This window comes from Gopherus evgoodei, chromosome 17, assembly GCF_007399415.2.
Source record: "Gopherus evgoodei ecotype Sinaloan lineage chromosome 17, rGopEvg1_v1.p, whole genome shotgun sequence".
NCBI lineage: Eukaryota > Metazoa > Chordata > Testudines > Testudinidae > Gopherus > Gopherus evgoodei.
In genome coordinates, this window is record NC_044338.1 from 4,488,895 (window position 1) to 4,512,035 (window position 23,141).

At 42.9% G+C, this 23,141-nt stretch overlaps 1 protein-coding gene across 3 annotated transcripts in view; it reads left to right on the forward strand.

Moving 5' to 3' along the window:
* Positions 1 to 23,141, forward strand: part of VPS53 (VPS53 subunit of GARP complex) — a 91,391-nt gene that overhangs the window by 28,965 nt on the left and 39,285 nt on the right. For all 3 annotated transcript variants that reach the window (XR_003996878.1, XR_003996879.1, XM_030536220.1), the window contains exons 8-16: positions 1,101 to 1,179; positions 5,340 to 5,483; positions 6,158 to 6,300; positions 6,993 to 7,134; positions 10,218 to 10,319; positions 14,278 to 14,372; positions 19,509 to 19,751; positions 21,478 to 21,625; positions 22,717 to 22,799. Coding sequence is in view for 1 of the 3 variants with exons in the window: in XM_030536220.1 (XP_030392080.1) it covers positions 1,101 to 1,179; positions 5,340 to 5,483; positions 6,158 to 6,300; positions 6,993 to 7,134; positions 10,218 to 10,319; positions 14,278 to 14,372; positions 19,509 to 19,751; positions 21,478 to 21,625; positions 22,717 to 22,799 (1,179 nt within the window). In the remaining 2 variants the exon portion in view is untranslated. The remainder of the gene's footprint in view (positions 1 to 1,100; positions 1,180 to 5,339; positions 5,484 to 6,157; positions 6,301 to 6,992; positions 7,135 to 10,217; positions 10,320 to 14,277; positions 14,373 to 19,508; positions 19,752 to 21,477; positions 21,626 to 22,716; positions 22,800 to 23,141) is intronic.

Genomic DNA, 23,141 nt, shown 5'->3' on the forward strand with positions numbered 1-23,141 from the left:
TTTCAGCTATTGCTGGAACTGAACTGGGAATATTAAAGAAGCAAATCCTTCTTCGATATGGTTGGAGGGTCTTTTTAAACAATCCAAATCCACCCTCAATAAACATTAAAAAAAAAAAAAATCCCAACCACTCTTGCTACCATATCTGTCTATGGAAAAATCCACAGTTTTTTATAATCAGTTTTAGTCCTTTAAAGCTGTTCCAGTACAGTAAAAAGTGATGGAAGGTTTCAAGGGTTGCCAGGGGACTTAAGTGCTTAACTATTTACTTTGGCGCATTCCAGAATGTGTAGGCATTTCCATTTCTATAGAAGAATCAATTAAGCCCTGTCAACTTTTATTTCTGGAAGTTAGAAGCTTTGTTCTCTCAGCTAAGTCAATCAAAAGATGGATCTTGTATATGGCTCTTTAAAGAAAACAAAAGATTGAGTTGTTTAAACATTTCTACCCTCTTGATGTCCTAGCTCTTTCGTTCTCCTAAAGAAATAAAGGACTTATTATGTGTGACTGCAGACAAATGATACTCGAATGGAGGTATTTAACAATAGGTCAGGTCCACCTGGGAGCTGTGAATAATTCCACTCTGGAAATGGAGGTTTTGTGAAGGCTTTTATACATTAAAAATACACTTTTAATTAAAATATCAATGATGCACATAAAGGTGTAGAGGCCTAGGTTGTCTGCCTATGTAAACTGGTATAGTTCTACTGGAGTTAAAAGAACTATTTTGCTTTATACCAGCTGAGAAACTGATGCAGAATGACAGCACTAATTTATAAGAGGAGGATTAAAATCAAGGATTTCTTCCATTAGAACTTAATAAACATTGTCACAGCACTAACTTGTTAGCCAGATGTACTTAGTGCCAGTGGGGTGCGCCCCCCCCCCCCCAAAAAAGGGGAAGAAATCCCACCTGATCCTGTTTTGATGAAATAGCCTACATAATGTAGATATTACTTTAATCTATGCTACGTTTTTGTGTATTTTCATGTAGCTGCTTGGGTTGAAGAGCATATTTTAGCAACATTTGTAGATTTCAAACACAAAACAACTAGTTGTAATTCTGGGAACAAAGTAATTGCTTGTTCTTTCTCTGGCAGGGTAAAGGCTGCCCAAAATGAGTTAGGACAACAAATCTTGGCAGATTTTGAAGAAGCTTTTCCTTCCCAGGGCACAAAGGTATTGTGGCTTTTTTCTCCCTCAAATGAACAGTCTGTTGTTCAAATGTCAAGCATACTCATCTTGGGCTTTTATTTACTATTTGATCTGTGTGACTTTTTTTGTTTTAGGAGATATTTTAGAAAGAAACCGTCTCCTGAGTGGTAGTGTAATGCGTGTAATTTTTCTTAACTGTTTTCCATCAAGTAAATATATGTAAATAGGATGACATTCAATAAAGACAAATGCAAAGTATTCCACTTAGGAAGGAACAATCAGTTGCACACATACAAAAGTGGAAATGACTGCCTAGGAAGGAGTACTGTGGAAAAAGATCTGGGAGTTATAGTGGATCACAAGCTAAATATGAGTCAACAGTGTAACACTGTTGCAAAAAAAAACCAAAATATCATTCTGGTATGTTTTAAGCAGGAGTGTTGTAACAAGACACAAGAAGTAATTCTTCTGCTCTGCTCTGCGGTGATTAGGCCTCAACAGGAGTATTATGTCCAGGTCTGGGCACCACATTTCAGGAAAGATGTGGACAAATTGGAGAGAGTCCAGAGAAGAGCAACAAAAATGATTAAAGGTCTAGAAAACATGATCTGTGAGGGAAGATTGAAAAAACTGGGTTTGTTTAATCTGGAGAAGAGAAGACTGACGGGACATAAGTTTTCAAGTACATAAAAAGTTGTTACAAGGAGGAGGGAGAAAATTTTTTCTCATTAATTTCTGAGGATAGGACAAGAAGCAATGGGCTTAAATTTCAGTAAGGGAGGTTTAGGTTAGACATTAGGGAAAACTTCCTAACTGTCAGGGCAGTTAAGCACTGGAATAAACTGCTTTGGGAGGCTGTGGAATCTCCATCATTGGAGATTTTTAAGAGCAGATTAGACACACACCTGTCAGGAATGGTCTAGATAATACTTAGTCCTGCCTTGAGTGCAGAGGGCTGAACTAAATGACCTTTTGAGTTCCCTTCCAGTCCTACAATTGTATGAATATGTTCTGTATCAGGCTTTGGGGTTGCAAGAGCAGGCCCTTATCTTTTACTGTTTATCTTGTTGGTTCACTTTTTGCATTTGTCCCTTCAAGTTCTGTTGTTCTATGTGAGAGACGTGGCATTGAGTTTATCTCATAGTATTTTAGATCTGTACTAGGTAGGTGTGAGACTGCAATCAATTTCATCTGGCATCTACAGGATCCTTATTGCAGAATAAAACTAAAGTGTGCTTGGGTGAATCAGAAGCATATTGAAGTGAGCAGGGGACAGAGCTTGGATCCTGGATTTTCTGAACTGGAATTATGGTTCAGCCACTGACTCAAGTCACTTAATTTTACTGCTTCAGTTACATCATCTGTTTTAATGGGTTTAATTTTACCTCCCTCACAGTTGTGATGTTGGGATTAATTAGCACTTGAAAACATTAACTGTTAATATTTGTTTTTCTTTTTAAATAGCCCTAGATACTCATTCAATATTCCTGTATCCTCACCTTGTGACCACAAATAATAATGTCTTAGAAACTTAGCAAAACAGCACTGGAAGGGACCTTCTGGGTCATCAAGCCCAGTCCCCTGCTATTGCTGACAACCCAATATCATCCTGTTCATAAATTTATCAAAACTAGTTAGACTGTTTGCCCTCGCTACCCCTAGTGGAAAGTTTGGTTGGGTAAGTTCTCATGCTGTTTGGATAGTGTAGAGGCTGCTGAATGCATTACACGCCTCTATGATATTCTGCCTGAGCCAAATCTGGTGCTTTATGGGCTCAGGTGCCTCTGAGGGGCAGGTGCCTATTGACAACATCTAGACACAGTGCTTTAGTTTTTCTGGCACTCTTTTTTCCATCCTGCTTTCGTTGGGTCAGAGTCCCAGTGGATTCCCACAGGGAACTTGGTAGGCACTTGGAGCAGATGACCATACTGCTTCAGAGAGCATTGGGTGACCATTTGAGAGAGTGGAACCTGTTCAGTTAGAAAATGGATCCTTTCATCCAACTTGAAATCATACCATTTGATATCTTTGATCATTCGGAGAGGCTTCATCTGGATGGTGTCCGATTGGAAGGCTGCCTAGGAAAACATTTTTCATGGTTAGAAACGTTCTTCTAATTTCCAGATTACATTTATTCATGACCAATGTACACCCCTTTCTTCTTGTACTAACGTTCTTCAGTTTAAATAGTTGTTTACCCTCATGATGTGTTTATAGAGAGCAAGTTCTTGTGCTTGATCCCAGCTTTTAATCATTCTAGGGGGCACCCAGCGGATTGGCTCTGCATGGCTCTCCTACCATACTCTCTACTGCAGCAGCCACCAAAAATCTTGTTTACAAAAGACAATACTACCGAGAAAAGTTAATCCCAAGGGGAAGCTCTGACTCTCCAGACTTCATAGAGCAGAGTGGCTGGCTGCAGTTGACATTTCTTTCTCTAATTCAGCAGTCTGCCCCATGAGCTCTACCTGCTGCTGGAAGTGTGCGTATATATGGATTGTAAAAGTTAACCAGGCCTCTTTGCCCCATTGCCAGTCCCTGGAGCAGCATAAAAATGAAAACACCACTATGCTGCAATGAGCCGGTATGTTCGTGCATACTAAGAAGCAGAAGTCCAGCAATAATCTTGAATTACTGTTTACTCAGTGGAGAATTTGGATTCCTTGCACGGGAGGAGCTAACTCTGTCTTCCAAAGTACCCCCACTGCTCCTTGACCATGTACCTAATAAATCATTTGCCTTGTCTCTTCAAGGAACTAACAGGCAAAGAGACCTGCAGTTTCATTGCCTAGGGACGTGACCCATGAATACAACAGAGTCTCATCAGTTTCATGGTTTACTTTTAATATCTTAAATGAGCACCTGAAGGTGCAGTTAATGTCCTAAGTTTTTTCCTTCTCCGGAGGCCTGGGCTCAAATCTGGCTTATTTGTCAGAAACGAAATGAGTCTTGTAGTGAGAGGGTTAGTCCACATCAAAGATCAGCAGTAGCAGCTCCTGGCTAGGAGCAGTTAGTGTGTTGCAGGTTGTTACTGAGTTGTGGTGTAAAGGAAACTTGCAAAGTGGCAGCCTCCTAGTCTCTGGCTTCTGACCATTGTTGTCACTATTGCTTTAAAGAGCTCTTATTTTTAATTTAAAAATTCACTTCCAGGATCAGATCCTCAGCTGGAGTCAGCTGTTATAGCTCCATTGAGACCAGCAGAGCTGCACTGTTTTACAGGTCTAGGCCCCAGTTTTTATAAAAGGTAACAACTTTGGGACCAGCACTCTCTCTTGGCTCTGTACAGCACCTCCCACAGTGGGCCAGGACTAGCCTGCTCGGCCCTGTGGGGATGCAAAAGATTGTGATAATACATGTAACAATTCTTAGACGTGGCTTACTTCTTCTTGCTTATCCGTCTGGCAAAGCCTAGAGTTCTCTGTGACTAAAGCATCTTACATGCAGATGGGCCTCAAAACACTTTAGAAATGTTACTAAGCCCTTGTACAAATATAGGGATCGCTTTGCCCACCACTGCACTGGTAGAACGCAGCAAATGTTTAGGAACAGGGATTGCACAATGTCAGCCTTACTTCAAGCTCATTGAAATCAATGGAGAGGCTTTGGAAGAGCTCCTGAACGAAGAGTAACTTGAAACTCCCCTGAGGCGTGGGATTTTACTGAAGATGCTTCTAAGCAACAGTGATGCTTGTGGTCTTTTGCAGTAAAGCTGTGGTATGTGCCAATATTGACCAGCAATCTAATAACTTTCTCAGTGTTGAAGTGTTGCTCAACTCCTGTCTGCTTTTTATTTTTATTTTATATTTTGACCCTCTGTGTGGATGGGAACACGTTTGCATGTCCCAGGATTGCTTTGTTAGCCCTCCTCCTTCATAGAATTATTCTGTGTGTTTAGTGAAGGGCTTAACAAAAATGATGTGCTGAGCTGGCTGGCTTTCCAGCAGGCAGCAATCAAGTTGTCAAGCCACAGGGTACCTTTTGCTGAGAGATGTTTCATTGTTCATCTATCATAACCCAGATACCTGAGCGTCAATAAGCGGGGGCAGCAGCAGCAGTGGTGGGAAGAGGGAACTAACAGTAGAGGACAAAAACAAGATGAAGCTACAAAAGCCAGTAAATTTTACAATCTCTCCTTTAGGCTTTTTGGCTAGTAAATCTTTTCTTCTTCTTGTTTATTTTGACAGAGGCCTGGTGGACCCAGCAATGTCCTCCGTGATGCATGTCTAGTTGCTAACGTATTAGATCCCAGAATCAAACAGGAAATCATCAAGAAATTTATTAAACAACACCTCTCAGAATACCTTGTACTTTTCCATGAAAACCAAGATGTAAGTGGAACACAGCATGCTGTGGTTGGATTTTACGTATTGCAAAAGAAATAGATTTTGCTTTGTTGGCAGCTACTGATTTCATACTTACCCAGCTTGATTTTGTAATATTTGTTTCTGAACTAACTGTGTCAGAGATGAGTAATGACTTAATGATGTGCTATTGAGTGGATGATGATTTAGGAGATGTGGTCTTGTGCTGTACTTTTTCCTTCTACGCAGCGCTAGCAAGGATCCTGCAGGCAGCTGGTGGTCCAAGGGCCAGAGTTTGAAACCCAGCTGAAAATGGGAATCCAGGAATTCCTAAACTCTAATCCCTCTGACTTCGTCAGGGGTTTCAAATTTCCCTTCTCTAAAACGGGAGTAATATGTACCTTGCTGGGAATAAATGAGAGAATGGTTGAGATTTTCAAAAGCACCTGAGTGATTTAAGAGCACAATTCCCATTGACATTCGTTCAGTAAGACTTGTGCTATTAAATCACTTCGGCACGTCTGAAAATCCCTCCTGTATTTAAGCACTCTGAAGATGTGCTAAGTATTACTTTTGTTGTTCAATTCCATATGACTTCGTTTCTTAGCCCTGCTTCTTCTCTAAACCACTAGAATATACTTAGGCAACATGTCTAAATATTAGCAGCTGCAGGACTGTACAGTGTTCATCATCTCATTCAGGTCGCCTGGCTAGATAAAATTGACAGACGCTATGCTTGGATTAAACGTCAGCTGATGGACTATGAGGAAAAGTATGGGCGTATGTTCCCGCAGGAGTGGTGCATGTCGGAGCGTATCGCCGTTGAGTTCTGCCATGTTACGAGGTGAGCATAGTGAATTTTGCTAAGGGTGCATACCGTAGCAATTGGTGTTTTTCGCTGACTTGATGGCAGATCGGTAAGATTTTAAAATGCTGCTGCTAAATGTCTTTGTAAGTCACAGGCAGTAACCATTCTACAAAGGAAAAAAAATGCTGTTTAGGTGATAATCCTGAAAGAGAATCATTTAATACACAGAAATACATTTAATACACAGATATTGATAAAAAAGGAAAAACAATTTCCCTGCAGCAGAGCTGTAGATAAGTACCGTGGGTGGGAAGCCTGGGACTGCCATCTCGCAGAGCTAGCTCGTTGAAAGCCAGTTCCCCCAGGAGACCGAAAAGTATGCCCCAGCCAAGGTCCCCAAAGCACTTGTCTCTGCTGCTGCTCTCTGACCCCAATTATAAGCACTGGTCTTGTCAAAGCTATGTTGCTGTAGGGTTTTCTAGCAAAGAACAGTACATTGGATGTAGGGGCTGATGTCCTGTTACGCACAAACCTCACAACAACTGCGAGTATGAATTCTGAAACCTAATCTGTATGGGAGTTTAGTGATGAGAGCTGGCCCGCTATAGAAACTGGACTGAGTTACGACCATAAGCTTCAAATTTTTTTTTTTAGTATGTGCAGAAGTAATTGATAGTTCTCTTCAAGCAGGAAATCACATCCTTCATTTCCCTCCCTCTCCCTTTCAGGACAGAGCTTGCTAAGATCATGCGCACAAGAGCTAAAGAGATTGAGGTGAAATTGCTTTTGTTTGCCATTCAGAGAACGACCAACTTCGAAGGGCTGATGGCTAAACGCTTCTCGGGGTGCACTCTGGCTGACGGAACCGTGGTAAGGAAACTTCTAAAGAACAGCCCTACAGCCCCAGCTGTTACGGGAAGAAACTCCCATCCTCCGCTGTAACTGGGGCAGTGAGGTGCTGTAAAAGATATCTTTTGAAAGCTCTCCTCTGCTCCATAGAGCTTAGCCTAGATTGGAGAGCAGAGAGTTTGTGGTGGTGGTGGGATCCTGGGGCACAGAGGACCCTCTTCCTCCCCTACCTCTTGAGGTGAATGGTTATCCTACTTCAACTCTCCTATGCCTCTTTAATTAAATTACAGCTGAAGCCCCTTTGTTATGAAGAACCACCACATAGTTATGCCGCAGTGTATTCATCATGACATGAGTTTCTTGCGCACTGATGCAACATCCTAACTGAACATTTCCCCCTCTTCTCAGTGCTCCTTTCCAATTACTGCCTGGGAAAGGTCCCATCCCGCCTTAGCTGTGGGGTTTACTCTTATTTGCTGAGGAAAGCGGCTTGGGGAAAGGACCCTGGCAGCTTGTATGCTGCCTTGTCTCCTTTCAATGTTCCAAGCTCTGTCTGTTACCAGCATGTCCAGTAGCTTAGGGAGTGCTCCTGGGATTGTCACTCTGCTTTTTCTGCCTGAAATCTAAGCTGAGCAAGTGGAGTGCTAATCAAATGCTGCCTAGACAGCACAAATTCCAGATGTGGCTCAAAGACCGTAGATTTGAGGATCGCTGCTTTGCACTGTTCATCTGCAGAGGCCTGTCTGGACTCTTGTCTTTGAGGGAGCTGTGTAGGTGTAATGGATGATGGATTGAACCATTGCTCTTTGTTGTAATGCAGTGGATGGTGCCAGTTAAAGGAGTTCTTTAACACTGATTGATTGGAGAGTTCTTAACAATTTGATTTTCATTTTCCCAGAATATTTATCATCCAATGTGCTGTTAATTATCTGACTGCATTGGGTTGCTCTCATTATCCCTTCAGAAACGGGATGCACGGAAGCAATTATAATTGAAGAACAACTAAAGAGGAGAGAAGAGGGTTTGAAATAAGGAAAATTAATTTCTTTTCCTGGCAGCCTTTCTCCCACTTCTGATTCTATTTAGGGACCATGTAGCCCTGGATTGCTGTCATCTGAACTCTTTTTAAACATAAAACAAAGCATGTAATTATGTACGAGTATATGGACAATACACAGTGGAGACGCGTGGCAGAGGGGAGCCGTAATGCAGGATTTGCTGCAATAGCACTCTTCTCATGTCTGTGGTTAACTGTTGTGTCAGCAATTCTGTCATAAAGCCCCTGTTTAAAGAGGTTAGAACCAAGTCTTCCCAATGCAGTTTGGGCAAGACTTGGCCAATGGAGTATGTGGGCCCCTTTTGAATGGTAGGAGTGTAACCAATAAAGCCCCATTCTGGCTTTGCATGCTCTGTAGTGTTTGTGTGCATTACAAGGAGTTTGCAGAGGTTTCCTGTGTGAGGGGTGCGCAGATGGTGAGGCCCCACCTCACTTTCTACCAAGCCTGCTGGAGACCAGTGGGCAGAACCCTCAGCTGGCAGTCCCTTTCCTTGGAGCTTTTGTGCCCTGAGTCGTAAACAAAAGATTCCAAATAAAACCAAGCAGACCAAGAACAGAACAATGCCGCCCAATTGCTGAAGCTCTCTCTAGCTTCTTAGCTGTTGTGGGGGCAAAGGATACTTGAGCCAGCCATGGCATAGCCACTTGCTCTCTACCTTTCTGTGCCCACCCCTGTGGAAGTGTGAAAGGGAAAAGAGGATTTGTGTGCGGTTTGGTTAAGAGACAGACCGAAAAACAGGCCAACCTTAACCCTAATAACGCGAGATTTGTGCGAGCGAGTGGAAAAGAACTGTGAGAGAGGTTATAAAAATGAAATGCAGACTATAGCAGAAATTGTTGAGAGAAATAAGATGTCAAGAAGGAATACGTATAAACAATATGCAGCTGTTGCTCATTATTGTCCGTAAAAAAGGTATAAATGTTGGCTCTAATTGTTTACCTAGGGAGAGACCTGCCTAAGTGGGGGAAACCCTGTGTCCTAGTGCACTCTCTCCCTCCATGCAATTGCTAGAGAATAAAGTGTGTCTGACTTGCTGCACCCAACCTTAAAATGAGAACTCTGTTTTTCTCCGACACCCCCATTACTTATGTGGCAGGCAGATCTCTGGGTTAACCCTTCATGCACTGGGGCTGGCTACCTTATCACACTCACATATCACCTGTGATTTTCCCCACAGCAGAGTCTGTCTTGGCTGGCTAGGCCAGTTTGGAAACCTTGTGATTTGGAGTCTCACATGGGGGATGTTCTCCCCCATCTCTATATTTCCACCTAGGCCTGACCAAGAAGTGCTTTACAGTGCTGCTCTCCAATGGGAGCCACTTTGCTCCCCTTCCCCTAGCAGGCTCTTCGCCCTGTCTAGCCTCTTAATGCCTCCACAGCACCATTCGCTCATCAGCCAGCAAAGACCAGTGCTGGCACTAGTTCAAACTCTGCTTCTTCCCTCTTGAGTGTTTAGCACCAGTTCTGGGCTCTGCTTCTAATGCTGGATGGAGCAGCGAGCAGAGTTTGGAGCCCTGAACTGTGACCCGCTGATCACCCAGCTTGTTGGCTATTAAAGATCCCAGGGCTAATTTTGGGAGAGTAGGAATTTGTTGTGGTATCATTAGCCAGAATTTCCCATCCTGAGGTGTATTGGCAGAGTTGTTGCAGTTGAGCCCAGCACTGGAACAGAAGGGCATGCTGCATGTCAGGAGTGAGATGCATTGATAGAGCAGAGGAGGAGGACGGACGATTAGACTTTACTTCTCGCAGGAGGTCAGGATTGAGGTGCACTGCACGTGACACTTGGCAGTAGTCTTCACTGTCAGTCTTTCACTTTTATTGAGCCTTGAGTTCACCTTTGCATTTTTACGAAGCAGACCCTTGGCTGATACTTGCTTTTGATGTTCTGTGGTCATCGGTGATCTGTAGGTTTATTCCCATAAAACAATCGGGCAGTGAGGGGAGACGCAGAAAGGGTTTAGGAAGGCAAAACGAGAATGCAGCAGTGTGCTTGATATCCCAAAAGGAAACTCTCTCCCTTTACTGACTTTCTTTTTTTAACAGAAAAAGACAGAGCTGCCACCTCCCTCCACCAACCCATTTCTGGAAGATGAAACTGGGACAGAGACAGACGAAACTGTGATAGAGAAAGGTGATATAGACAGAGTAAGTCTTCCAAGTTCCTTATCTGCAGACAAGAGAGTCCAAGTTTCTGAGACTTTCTGCAAGTCACTAAGCTTTTTTTTCCAAATTTGTTTGAGAAGTTCTTTGTCATTGCCACATGCTTAGCATGATCTTGGTCCAACAGATACTTCGCAGTAATGGTCCCTCACTTGACAACCTCCCCATGTGACTTCAGGTCATAGGTGCTCACTTTATTGAAACAAACCGGTTTTACTCCTGCAAGGTAGGGAGAATGCACTGGTTCTAGTCTACTTTGCATGTCACCAACAAGGTCAGCAGCTGAAGCGTAACTGCAGGACCTTCGCTGACAAGACACCAGAATACATTTGGGTTTTCAGATCCTAGATGATATTTGCTGTGCTGGCCATTTTGAGAAATGATATTTTGCTTTGTCAGCTGAGCACATTAAATCTAGAACCAGTGAATGAGAATAAATACGTGAAGCTCATTATGGATAACTTTTCACTTTCACTCCAAAAAATGAGTGGAGGGATTTTTATCTTGTTTGTTTTTTCTCCATTCCCTCCCCAGGGATGGGAAAGCGAAGCATTTATGTAACACTTTGCATCTTCAGCGCACTATACAAACAGTAAATGAATGTGCTGGAAGTGGTATTGTTTGTTTTTAATAAGCACAGATCTCAAGGCCAGCAAGCCACTTTATTTTGCTCTGTACAGTTGAAGATTGCAGAGCGTTAATTGTGAGCGGCTTGGGGCAGGGACCGTCTTTTTGTTCTGTGCTTGTTCTGGTCCTGCTCCATGACTGCAGATCACTGAAATGCAAATAATTTAATAATCATGATAAAGAAAGTCCTGAAGTAGATATGTTTTAAAACAAGGATTCATTTCTCCCAGTGGGATATTACCTTGATGGCCTTGGCGATCAGGAATCTGGTTTGAGCCCCATCCTCCTGAGCTTGTAGAGGCAGGAAATGATATGGAGGCAGGATGTTGTGGGCTAGGGGAGGTGTGTCCTTTGGGAATGGCCCTTTTTACCAATGGGAGGTGTGAGCATTGACTCGTTCCTGTCTACCCTATGCTGGCTAGGAGAAAGCCAGCCACGAAGAAAGGTGTTGGGGAGGGAGTAGAGTGTAGGAAAAACTGAGGGGATTCTCAGGGGCACCAGAAGGCAGATGAAGGACTAAATGAACTGTAGAACCATCCCCTGTTTTTAATGAACAGCTGAATGTACTAACTTGTCAGAAGGCAATTCAGGTATTTCTGAGCAGGGAATTGTCTAGTTCCCAGCGTGCAAGGAAGTTGTTTCCTTCCTGGCATCAAGTCTGTGCCAGCCTGTCCTGCTATTCCGTGTAGTGCTGCTTGTCGGGGAGGGAGCCCCACTTTTGGCATTCCCCAGATTACTACCCTTGAAAATGGCACCGTGATTGGCTGGAGCTGTGAGTGCACTCAGCAAAGCCCTGCCCAGCTGCGGCACACCTGGGAAGGAGGTTTGCTCTTAGGCAGCACTTGGTGGCTAACGCTTGCACGTTATATATTTCTCTCGCCTCTGCTGGCAGGAGAGGAGCAGAAAAATGATAGGGTGAAGGTGGAGGGGGCTGGTAGGCAGAAAACCTCTAAGATATTTGTGCTGGTGACTGAGGACATGTGTAAGTGGAAGAGGCTACTAGAGGGAGCAGAAGAGTGAGGGGAAAGAAATCCACCTTAAAAAGAAACCCTTCTGGTGATCCTAGCAGTTAGATTTAATCTGTTTACTTTGGATAGTAATAAAAGGAAACTGGGCCAGCTGCAGACCTCCTTACTGTGACAACAGTAACCTTTTATTATTCCATCAAACTCCAGGAGGAAATAGCTTAAACATCTGCAGCTCTTGGACAGCATTCATGCACTCTGAAATACTGCTTCACTGCTACTGTTAGAAGATTTAGTATTCTGTCTCTCTCAGCCATGCAGGATGATGCAAAGACAGAGAGAGAGACACACAAACACACACACAACCTCTGCTTTAATCCAGCTCTTCCAGCCACAGGAACGGTAAACATCACTAGCCTGGTAAATCCCTGATTCCCTGCTGCACAAGGTGGTCCTGTCAGAGCTGCTAAGACCTCTGAGAACAGTGCTTTTTAGAAATGCCACCTATTGCTTTCTTCCTGAAGCTGAGGAATGTACACACCCAGCTGGAATGCAGAGGTGCTGGCAAAGCACAGGGTCAGGGGATGCTGGGCAGTTGCTCTCTCCCAGAGTCGTAAAAGCTCGCATTCCCCAATGTTGTTGTTCATGAAAAGGTTAATGAAACCAGGTTCATGGAGTGTTCTGGCCCCCATAAATCATTGGTTCACGTAGGCTTTGCAGCCACACGTTATTACTCATTTTTGTGTGCGCTTGTCTTAATTATTTCTCTGAAATGCTGGCGTTTCCGGTCTCTGTGCACATTCCACAGGTGACCCAGAGCCTCCTTGTCTGTTGTTCAGGAAAGCACATGGGAAAGAGCTCTCTAGTTCCTTTTCTTAGGGTGAAAAGGCTTTTTCAAAGCGGAAAACTCAGCTCTTCATTGGCTGGGCATTGGACCCCAGTCTCTGGCAAGGGAGGTGAGAATTCTACCACTGAATCACCAATGCTTTCTTTGCAGGCTTTGAAATTGTCTGGTTGCTAAGAAATGGAGACAACAGAAGAAAGTGTCATTATCAACATTTTAAAATTCTAGATATAGTACAAATATTTGGAGCCTTTAAAGCCCCAATTCAGCATTGCCCTTAAGCATATGCGGAACTTTAAAAACACGAACAGCCCCAGTGAGACATGCTTACACTCTTTGCTGAATCAATGAATGAGCTGGGCTTTGGAAATGTAGATTCACAGAAAGGAGGAGGTGCCATGGTTGTGAGAAAGGCTCGGCACTTTAAAAATATTTTATGTAATAAAATAAGAATAAGAGAGATGACCCCAAATTGTGCATGTACTTAATGTTGCTTACTTCGCTTAGGAAGGAAAAATCAAATGCACAACTACAAAATGGGGAATAACTGGCTAGGTTGTAGTACTGCTAGAAAGGATCAGGAGATTATAGTGGATCATAAATTGAATACAAGTCAACATTGTGATGCACCCTACGATTCTAGGGTGTATTAACAGGAGTGTTGTATGTGAGATGCGAAAGGTAATTGTCCTGCTCTACTCGGCTCTGGTAAGGCCTCTGCTGGAGTACTGTGTCCAGTTCTGGGCACCGCTACACTTTAGGAAAGATGTGGACAAATTGGCAAGAGTCCAAAGGAGAGCAGCAAAAATGATAAAAGGTTAAGAGAACCTGACTGATAAGGAAAGGTTAGAAAAACTGGGCAAGTTTAGTCTTGAGGAAAGAAGAATGGGGGGGATGTGATAAGTCTTCAGATATGTTATGGGCTGCTATAAAGATGGTGGTGATCAATTGTTCTGTAAGTACACTGAAGGTAGAACAGGTAGTAATGGGCTTAATCTGCAGCAAGGGAGATTTAGGTTGGATATTTGGAGAGGCTTACTAACTATAAGTTAAACTCTGGAATAGACTTCCAAGGGAGGTTATGGAATCCCTGTCATTGGAGGTTTTTAAGAACAGGTGGACAAACGTCCCTCAGGGACAGTCTCGGTTTATTTGGTCCTGCCTCAGTACAGAGGGCTGGATTTGGTGACATCTTGAGGTCTCTTCCAGCCCTACAATCTATGATTCTGTGGACATCTTATGATGTGAAGGGTCCGAGCCAGGTTGTGTATGTTATTAGCAATACTTCATCTTTCAAAGCAAATAAACCAGGCAACTAAACACATAAGAATATTGCTAGATTGGGGCAAACAGTGACCCTCTATACATTGTTGGTTATCAAGCAATAGAGTTCTGGGTTATAATAAAGTTCTAAAGAACATAAGTCCTGCTGTGCTATTTCATTGCTGTTTTCTGTAGAAGTTTGATGGCAGGTTTGCAATCATTGCTCTAAATGGTTTCGTTGCAGCCCAAGAAGCCGAAGGCCCCAGACAACCCATTTCATGGCATCGTTTCCAAGTGCTTTGAACCTCACCTCTATGTATATATTGAGTCCCAAGACAAGTGAGTAACAAGCATGCACCTTTTTTTTTCTTATGTATTCTGACAAGAGTTGTCTCAAATTCTGCTTTGCTTGCTTTAGTCAGCAACAGTAGTGTGCTGCCACTCCATCTCTTAGAAAGGATGTGATGTACAGAGATGGGCCTCCCCAAAAAAGAAACTGCAGAGGGATTTTTGTGTTTGGGGGACACACCACGCTAGAAAATTCACAATGAAAGGTGGCCAAAATAGGGCCCACCAAGTCCTGTAACGCAATCTGTTGCTTCCTTGCTGAGAGATGTGACTCTCAGAAACTACAAGTTCCAGCATGCACCATTTTGACAGTCTGGGCTGCCAAACCACATTGCAGATTCCATTAATTTCCGCACCCCTTGCTTCTTCATTTAAAAAGGAGAGTGGCTACCACTGGATATTTGTATTCGAATCAGAAACAGAATTTAGGCTTCTGGTAAGTTACTAGTGTGACCTTGAATTGGGCAAAGTTTGAACATCCCTGAGGTGATTGGATCATGGTGTTATCTCTAGTCCCATAGGCTTGGAGCAGTGATCCATGTTGGTTTCTTGGGAAGCAGACTTTTCTCACGCAATATGAGCAATGAAGACTCAGAGCATAGTCAACTGCACCTCCATGATAAATGCTTATCTTTCATCTCATGTCCTACACCTGTAGTTTTGCTTATTAGTGTTTTGCAACTCACTTATCCTTGCTGTGCATGGGTTTACCCCTCTGTAAAATGGATGTAATATCTACCTTACAGGGGTGTTCTGAGATTTGATGATTTGTATAAAGATCTTCCCATGAAGCATCCTATGAATGTGCTAGCTATTATCAAATGTGTTTTCTGTCACTCCCAGCCCATCGCTTTGCTTAGTATCTGTGTCACCGTACAGTAGTAAAGCATCCATCATCATTTCTGACTTGCTGCAGAATATTTAGAGATCCTTTGAATGGAAGATGTTCTAGCGTAGGGGCTCTCAAACTTTTCCGTAGGCTTGACCACATCTTCATAGGCAGTCTCCTGTGCACCTCCCCTCCCACTGGTGACCAAATAATGTCCCTGTGACAACTGCAGTGACTGATTACAGGGAAAAGTGATAATGGGAAAGTATTTAAAATAGTTTAACTTCTTTTAATATAACTTAAGGGCTGGGGGAGCGGAGGAGGACTCACCATCATGTGACCAGCCAGCTCCCTGAGGGCTACCAGAAGAGAGAGACATGAATGGATTAAAAAAAACCCAAGGAGTCCTTGTGGCACCTTAGAGACTAACAAATTTATTTGGGCATAAGCTTTTGTGGGCTAGAACTCCACGTTAAACTAGATAGAGGCTCCTGGTGGTGATATAATTATTAATTAATATTCATATTATCATAGCCCTAGGAGCGCCAGTCATGGATCGGAACCCTGCTGTGTCCCAGTTGCATTGAAATGCCAGGTAGCAATCCTGGGTCAGTTTTTTCCATGTCCCATAAACCTTTTATGCTTTAAAAAACAAGTGCAATAATCTTCCCTTCTGGGGCTGGATTCCACTCGCACAGCAGAACAAAGGGAAATGTATTTTTTTCCTCCCTGTCCGCAAGCTAAACACCAAAGTGTATGAACATTCCGCTCCTCTCCCTGCCCCCTTTGGCCGATTCAGTCCCTGTTTTCGGTAATCCTACCCCACCCTGCTCCTGCTCTCACAACAATTTTTTCCTCCTATTTTCTTCTGCGGTCCCCAAGATGTTTTACATTAGCTTTATAGCTGCAGACAGCAGGGAGTTCAAAGAAAAACTGCCACATTAGCCAAAAAAAAAAAAAGTTTGCTTTTCTGTACTATCTTTTCTCCTGAGATTGAACTTTTGAGGGATCTGTTTGATTGATATCTGCATAGGGGATGTGTCTCAGACAATTAATGGGGTATTTGGGCAGCAAATAGAAAGGATGGTGGAATAGAAGTGTTGTTTAGTGCTCCCTTAGTTCGTGGCAGAACGTAGCTGGTTCCTTTTCTGCTGGAAAATTGTTTCCATACCAGTGTGAAGAAACATGGTGCCAACATCTGTAGCAGTTTTGCAGGAGATACCTGGAAGAAAGCCTTTAAAGACTAGTGGTTCCCCCCCCCCCCCCCGCCAAGATTGATTACAATTTGAATATCAGGCATCGGATTGCACTTCGGTGTCTCTGGGATATAAGCGTCTGACTTCTATGCACAACTTCTTTGAGCGATATGAATAAATGTAATGTTGGAAATAAACAAAGCTATATTATAGCAGAGCAGTAGCTCTGTTAAAGTTGAGACCTGCTAACTGTTATCAACCAATATTTCTAAATCCCCACACACTCACATTGTCTTGAAAATCACTGTGCCTTATTGTAGTCCAGCAGAGGGTTAGTGTTCTGAATGTGGGGTCACTTGCGCAAGGAGTTCCGGAGGAATCCGATAGTGTGTTATACCCTACAATTGACCTGGACTACTTAATGTTGTTTTCTCCTACTACCGAGGTGATGCATGTTATCTAGATTGAACAAATTGGCTTGTTAAACACAGTGTGTTCTTTATTGATTATTGCTTCATTGCTTGATATCCAGCTCTTCTTCATGAAGATTGTGCATCCTCCCATTCGTCTAATGAAGAACAAAACACTGGCTATTAATTCTGTCTTTGCTTAGCTGACAGCTGTGTCGTGATAGCACTAACTAGGAACTTGTGTTAATTGCATACTGTCATAGATCTAGAAAAAGGTACTGATGTTCTGAAGACCAGGCAAGAGAGCGAATCATGAAAAGGGGGAGCGTGCAAATAGAAGGGTTTGAGTCCAATAGAAACAGAGTAAAATTCTGCACTTGAGTGATTTCATTGTAGTTTCTCTCTCTTATCCTGTTTTGGAAAATTTGCTCCTAACTAGTTTGCCATTGTTTGGAGAGGCTTCTCATTTGCATATGGAAATAAAGATGTCCTGTGGGGAGCAGTCTCATCTCCAAAACCTGGATAGGAGAGATTCCTTTTCTGTCTCTCTCTCTTGCCTTGTTCATGCTTCAGCTCCTAATGGTAGGGAACAACTTTTCCCTATCTGGTGCTTCACGCTCCTGTGAGGCCAATATGTTGCTCCCGTGGTGCGTTGGCAGAAAAGTGCCTATTTGTTCACAGTCCAGCTGCCATGAGTTTGCCAACTCCCAAGCAACAGCTGCTGCAAAGAATTGTCACCGTCTCCTGGCTCATCAAGGCCCAAAAGCACATCAGTCCCCGGGGCCGGCTCCAGTCACCAGCGGAGGAAGCACGTGCCTGGGGTGGCACATGCTAAGGGATGGCATTCCGGCCATTCTTGGGGCTGCACAGTCCAGGCCGCTCTTTTTTTTTTTTTTTGCGCTTGGGGTGGCAAAAATGGCAAAAATGCCGCTCCTGTCAGTCCTGCGCTGAACAAGACCTCCAAAATGGCCTGGGGACCAGTGAGGGTGCTCTGCTGACCGTGCTGGCTCACAGCAGAGATTGTGCAGTCCATCAGAAAAGTGACAAAACAGTTATTTGGACTAACTTAAATGCTTTAGGTAGTTGTACTGCATTTGGGCCTGCAGCTACTGAAGTTAATGGGAAAACTTCATTGACATCAATAGAAGCAAAACTGAGCTTCTTGTTTACAATAACTTCCAAATGCAAATTGGATCAATGTCCACAATTAAAATTCCTTCAGCACAGGACTCTGCCCTCCACCCCAATCCATCCGTCCTCTCCAACTTGCTCACCTGGAAAAGCCTGAAGGAATGGACAGCTTTGCAATATGACCAGAAGACCAGCTCATTCAGTCAGTGTCTGATGTATGAAGGGAGGAGAAGTGAATTCCAGAGTTGAGGATCCTTTACTGACATGGTGATCCGTGGTATTTGGCTACCTGACTTTTGCCTGTGCAGCTTAGTCTTAAAACAGGCATAGAACAATAGCATTGCTTTCCCAGCCATTTCAGACAACTGTAGTTGCAGCTACATGTGCTTGTATTGAGAAGGCTTTGTGGGCACTTTAATGATGTATCTCCCTCTTCTTATCAAGAGGAGTGCACCATGGGAGACACAGTCTGGTCAGAACCTAGGCCATAAAGAAGAATGGGAGAGTAAGGATCCAAACCAGAACTCCCATGAAGAAGCATGGTGCCATTTTGAATGGAAATTTCAGTTTTCAGCAGAATTTTTTTGATATTTTGCTGAAAACCCGCTATTTTCTGTTTGCGGTGGGGTGGGAGTGCTATTTTTCAACCAGCTCTAATGAAACCTATCACACACAGACCAGCAAACCCATCCGTACTCTTAAGAACAGAACCTGGTAGGCTAACACTGATGTGCTGGTCCTGGAAAAGTGGGACCAAAGGGAACCACCTTTGATCAGAAGACTCGTGTTGATTCTGTAGCACTTGCATCAGCCATCTGCCAAGCTGATAAGCCTTTTCTCCCTAGTGGGGTAGGTAATGAGTGAACTTCATAGGGGCATATACATCCTATCCCCTGTAGTGATTACAGTTAGCAAAGAGCGGATTAACTCTGGTGTTCAACAACTCAAAGGAGGCAGCAAAGACTACCATGCTTGCATACAATAAGTAGTCTGTGATTAAAAAGAGCTTGAATAAAAAACACACTTTCACGTGTTAATAATAATTGTTGCTATTAATAAAGATTCTTTAAAGGATTTATGTGTTTTCTGCACAACCAGTGGAAATCATGAAACAACAAATGGCACCAATGCTGTACCATTTTGAGCTTGTCCCTTTAAACGGCATGTTCCACATGGCCTGATTTGGAGGAGGCTGAGCTGTGCAATACGACCGTTACTTCAGCTGGTGCCAGGACTGAAACTTGAGCATAGGCTTTATGCACTTGCATTTAATGTGCTGAACCTGGTCCTGGCAGGATTTGCAATATTTTATATGTGACTGGAGGACCAATTGAAGCTGCCATTAAAATTCTGGATACAAAAGGTCATTATTCTTCCACCCTGTTCTTTGTTGTTGAACAAGTTTTATGATGAATGGGTGTGGGCAGAAGAGGTCTAAAGCATCAGGCTGCTAAGATTTGAATTCACTTAATTAGTATCATACGACAAGACATCTGGTTTTAAGCATATCTTTTTTTTTTTTTACCACCGTATTAAAATCTCTTTCTTTTCCTTGCATTAGAAATCTTGGCGAGCTGATTGACAGATTTGTTGCCGATTTCAAAGCTCAAGGACCTCCCAAGCCAAATGTGGATGAAGGGGGAGCTGTCCTGCCCAGCTGTGCTGACCTCTTTGTCTATTATAAGAAGTGCATGGTGCAGTGTTCGCAGCTTAGCACTGGCGAACCCATGATAGCATTGACCACCATATTTCAGAAGTACCTCCGGGAATATGCCTGGAAAATTCTCTCTGGAAACCTGCCCAAGTAAGTTTTTAGTTTCTCAAATGCTAGGCCATAGTCTGGGGATACCATGTGGGAAGAGATGTGTTGTAACGATAACTGGTTAATAAACCAACACTTGTGAATGCCAACATTGCACTTTCAAAGGAAGTACGTAGCTGTGGTATGACTCCCTTACGTAAATCCAAAGTACTATTACGTTGCATTGAGAGACAGCAGGAGGGATAAACAGAAGAGCTATTGCTGGGATTTTCAGGAGAGTCTCTGGGAGCTAGGACCCTCTCCCATTGTAATTCAGCGGGAGTTGGATACCGTGCCAAGACCAATAAACACTTGAGATCTGACTTCCAGAACTGCTTGTGCACAGCTACCCCAGTGGCCGATTCAGGCCCCAGTTCTCCATTGCCCTACACCTCGTGTCACATGCAAAGTGAGTGTGAAACTACCAGATAGGAAGAGTAGCATTGTACACCCACTTTACACAGTGTGAATATCAACACAAGAGGCCAAGATGTAAGGCAGTGAAGAGTCAGGCCCTTTCACATTGGGTGGTTGTATATGCAAAAGGCCTGACATACTCATCTGTGCTAATCACACATGCAAATTAGAAGCAAAGTTGTACAAGCACAGTTTTGAAAATTAGGACAATGAAGTTGATACTGACGGGATTCATATAATAACTGGTAATACAGGTAATTTCTTTGTAGGGTTCTGAAGTGTCTTGATTGGAACTATTTTAGGGGTGTGTGTGTGTGTGTGTGTACACAAACACATAATTGATCTGAGCTCTGTTAAACAGGTGTCAATCCAGTGAAGTCATGGATTTACACTAATATAAATAAGAGTGAAAATTTTCCCAGTGAATTCACTGGGAAATTGTCAATGTTAGTTACAGATAATGTACACACACGGCTATTTGGTATGTCCAGGCGGTCTCCCTTTCTAAATCTGGGAGCAGCAGAGTGAATTTCTGAAACCAGCTAAAATATTTTACATATGGTAGTGGGGTTACGTTTAGAAAAGTGGAAAGATGAATTTAACGTGTGTTCTCCAGCAGATCTCAGTTGCATTCTTTGAACATATGACTTTTTGTGCTCTATTTCTTCTGTCCAAGATAAATATCACTGTCCTATTTTTTTAAAAAAGGATTTGTATTATAGAGAGTTGAAATAGGCAGGGAATTTCCTGACTCCCAACTGTTCTGATCCTTTGATTAACTGCTGTGTATCAACAAATCAGTAGAAAATACAGGAGATAATCTCTGTATGCTGTTATTTACTGTCCTTTTAGTTACCACAGTATTTGAAATGACTGCTAAACTCTGAGATATATGTTGAAATCTATTTAGTTATCAGATAATAAATAGCTTATTACCATGTTGCATAATAGCTATTGAGATCTTCCTATAGCCATGAAGTGGAGTATTGGAGCAGTTGACAACCAAGGCAGGGTTAGCCATGAAATGTGTATTAAATATCGTTAAGGTCTGATACACTGGAGTGGGCTGGATTTTCCATCACTTGAGGTCACTAAATAAAAACTGATCTTTCTATAAGATTTGCTATAGCTGAAACAGAAGGGATGGGCTTGGTGTCGATTTTATTGGGTGACATTCTTTGGCCTGTTTTATGCAAGTCAGACTTGTTTCTCCTGGCCTTTAAATCTATAAATAGTGCATTTGGTGATGTGTGTACGTGTACTAGGAAGCACAGTTGATGGTTGAGCCTCGCCATTTTTGTCTTTCCTGCAGAACAACAAGCAGCAGTAGCGGACTGACCATCACCAGCCTGCTAAAAGAAAAGGAGGGCTCGGAAGTGGCTAAGTTTACTGTAGAAGAACTCTGTCTCATCTGTAGCATCCTGAGCACGGCAGAGTACTGCTTGGCAACAACCCAACAGGTGAACTTCCCTCTGCAACACCTGTAATATTGTATCCCGTCCACCACATGATTATGCCATGGCAAATCAGGCAATGAAGTGCTGCTGCTTGGCCCTCAGCTGTACTAAGTAATAGCTTGTAATATTTAATTTTAAAATTAAAGGTTGCTACTCATCTAATTAAAAAAGTCAGGTTCTTTGCTGAAATTGACATAGTAATTTCTGCTGTGCATAATGCTGGGTTAATTATGGAACTAGAACATTAATTAAAACCATATTTCAGAGACAAGAGATTGTTGATTTTGCTGCCCTCACTGGATCAGGACAGTTTTGTAACTTAAACCCTAACTGGTGTCTCACTTTTGGGTAGCATTCTTTCATACTTGATACATAAACTGCTTTAATCCAATAGAGGGAGAATCATCAAAATCCCTTCTCCATTATCCTTCAAGGCCTAACTTAATATAGGACCAGGAATGTGGTTAATCACTTCACTGAGTGGCAGGGCACAATGAAAAGAGGGGACACAAATGTTTCCCGCAGGCTGCTCCACCATTGCGGTTAACTCTACATTTAACATGCTCTCAGAATGTCTTAGCTTAGTGGATGCCCTGTGTTAGCCACCGTCTTGGCCAATCCACTGGGGGTTCAACCAAGGACCGCCAAAGCTAAAAGCATGAGCTGCTACTGCTTTAACTAAAGAACCAAGGCGCTCTAGCTGCAGCTGTAATAGACTTGTAGCCTCTGCACATCTGGTGCAAATGGGGACCTGTAACGCACATTAGTGGATTACGCACCTGGTTTAGGTGAGGTAGTGCCCTAGTACATTGTCATGTTAGATTTGTGTGTGGTACTGGGCCAGAAACTCTGCTTTTACAGCCTTGAAAGTTAACTGCTTCAAGGACACACCACCATTGTGTCTAGAGCTTCTGACAGACAGGAAATCTCTATTCCGGATACTGTTACCCACTAAGCAAATCTCAGACAGGTTGCAGTAGTCTAGGACCATTTCCTGATTTAACAAGCTGGCTTTTGCAGGAGTTTAAGCAGCTAAGTTATCAGTTTAGGTAGAAATCTGATGTCTGTCTGTTACTCATTTTGTCCCCTGACAGCTTGAAGAAAAACTCAAAGAAAAAGTGGACGCAAGTCTCATGGAACGAATCAACCTGACAGGAGAGATGGATACATTCAGCATGTATGTCCAGCAGAGTGTTTTTCCATAATGCTGGCAAATGTCATACTAATCTGTTCAATGATGTAGGCCAGGGCAGTACTAGCAGAACGGCTGGTAGATGTAGAATATAAAATGGTAATGCCGTGATGCTTAAGTTGAGAAGTAGGCGTTTCCCAGGTGAAGAAGCCATCTCTCTCCTGGCCAGCCCAAGAACATGAGTGGTATTGACCATTGATGTAACTGTTCCCCATCATTATGGCCAAAGGAATAAAAAGACAGAGTGGAAAGGAAATAGTGAGTTCCCATCTGGAATAATATTTGCATTTTGTCAGCTGCCCGAGATTGCTGTTACATTTCAAGAAG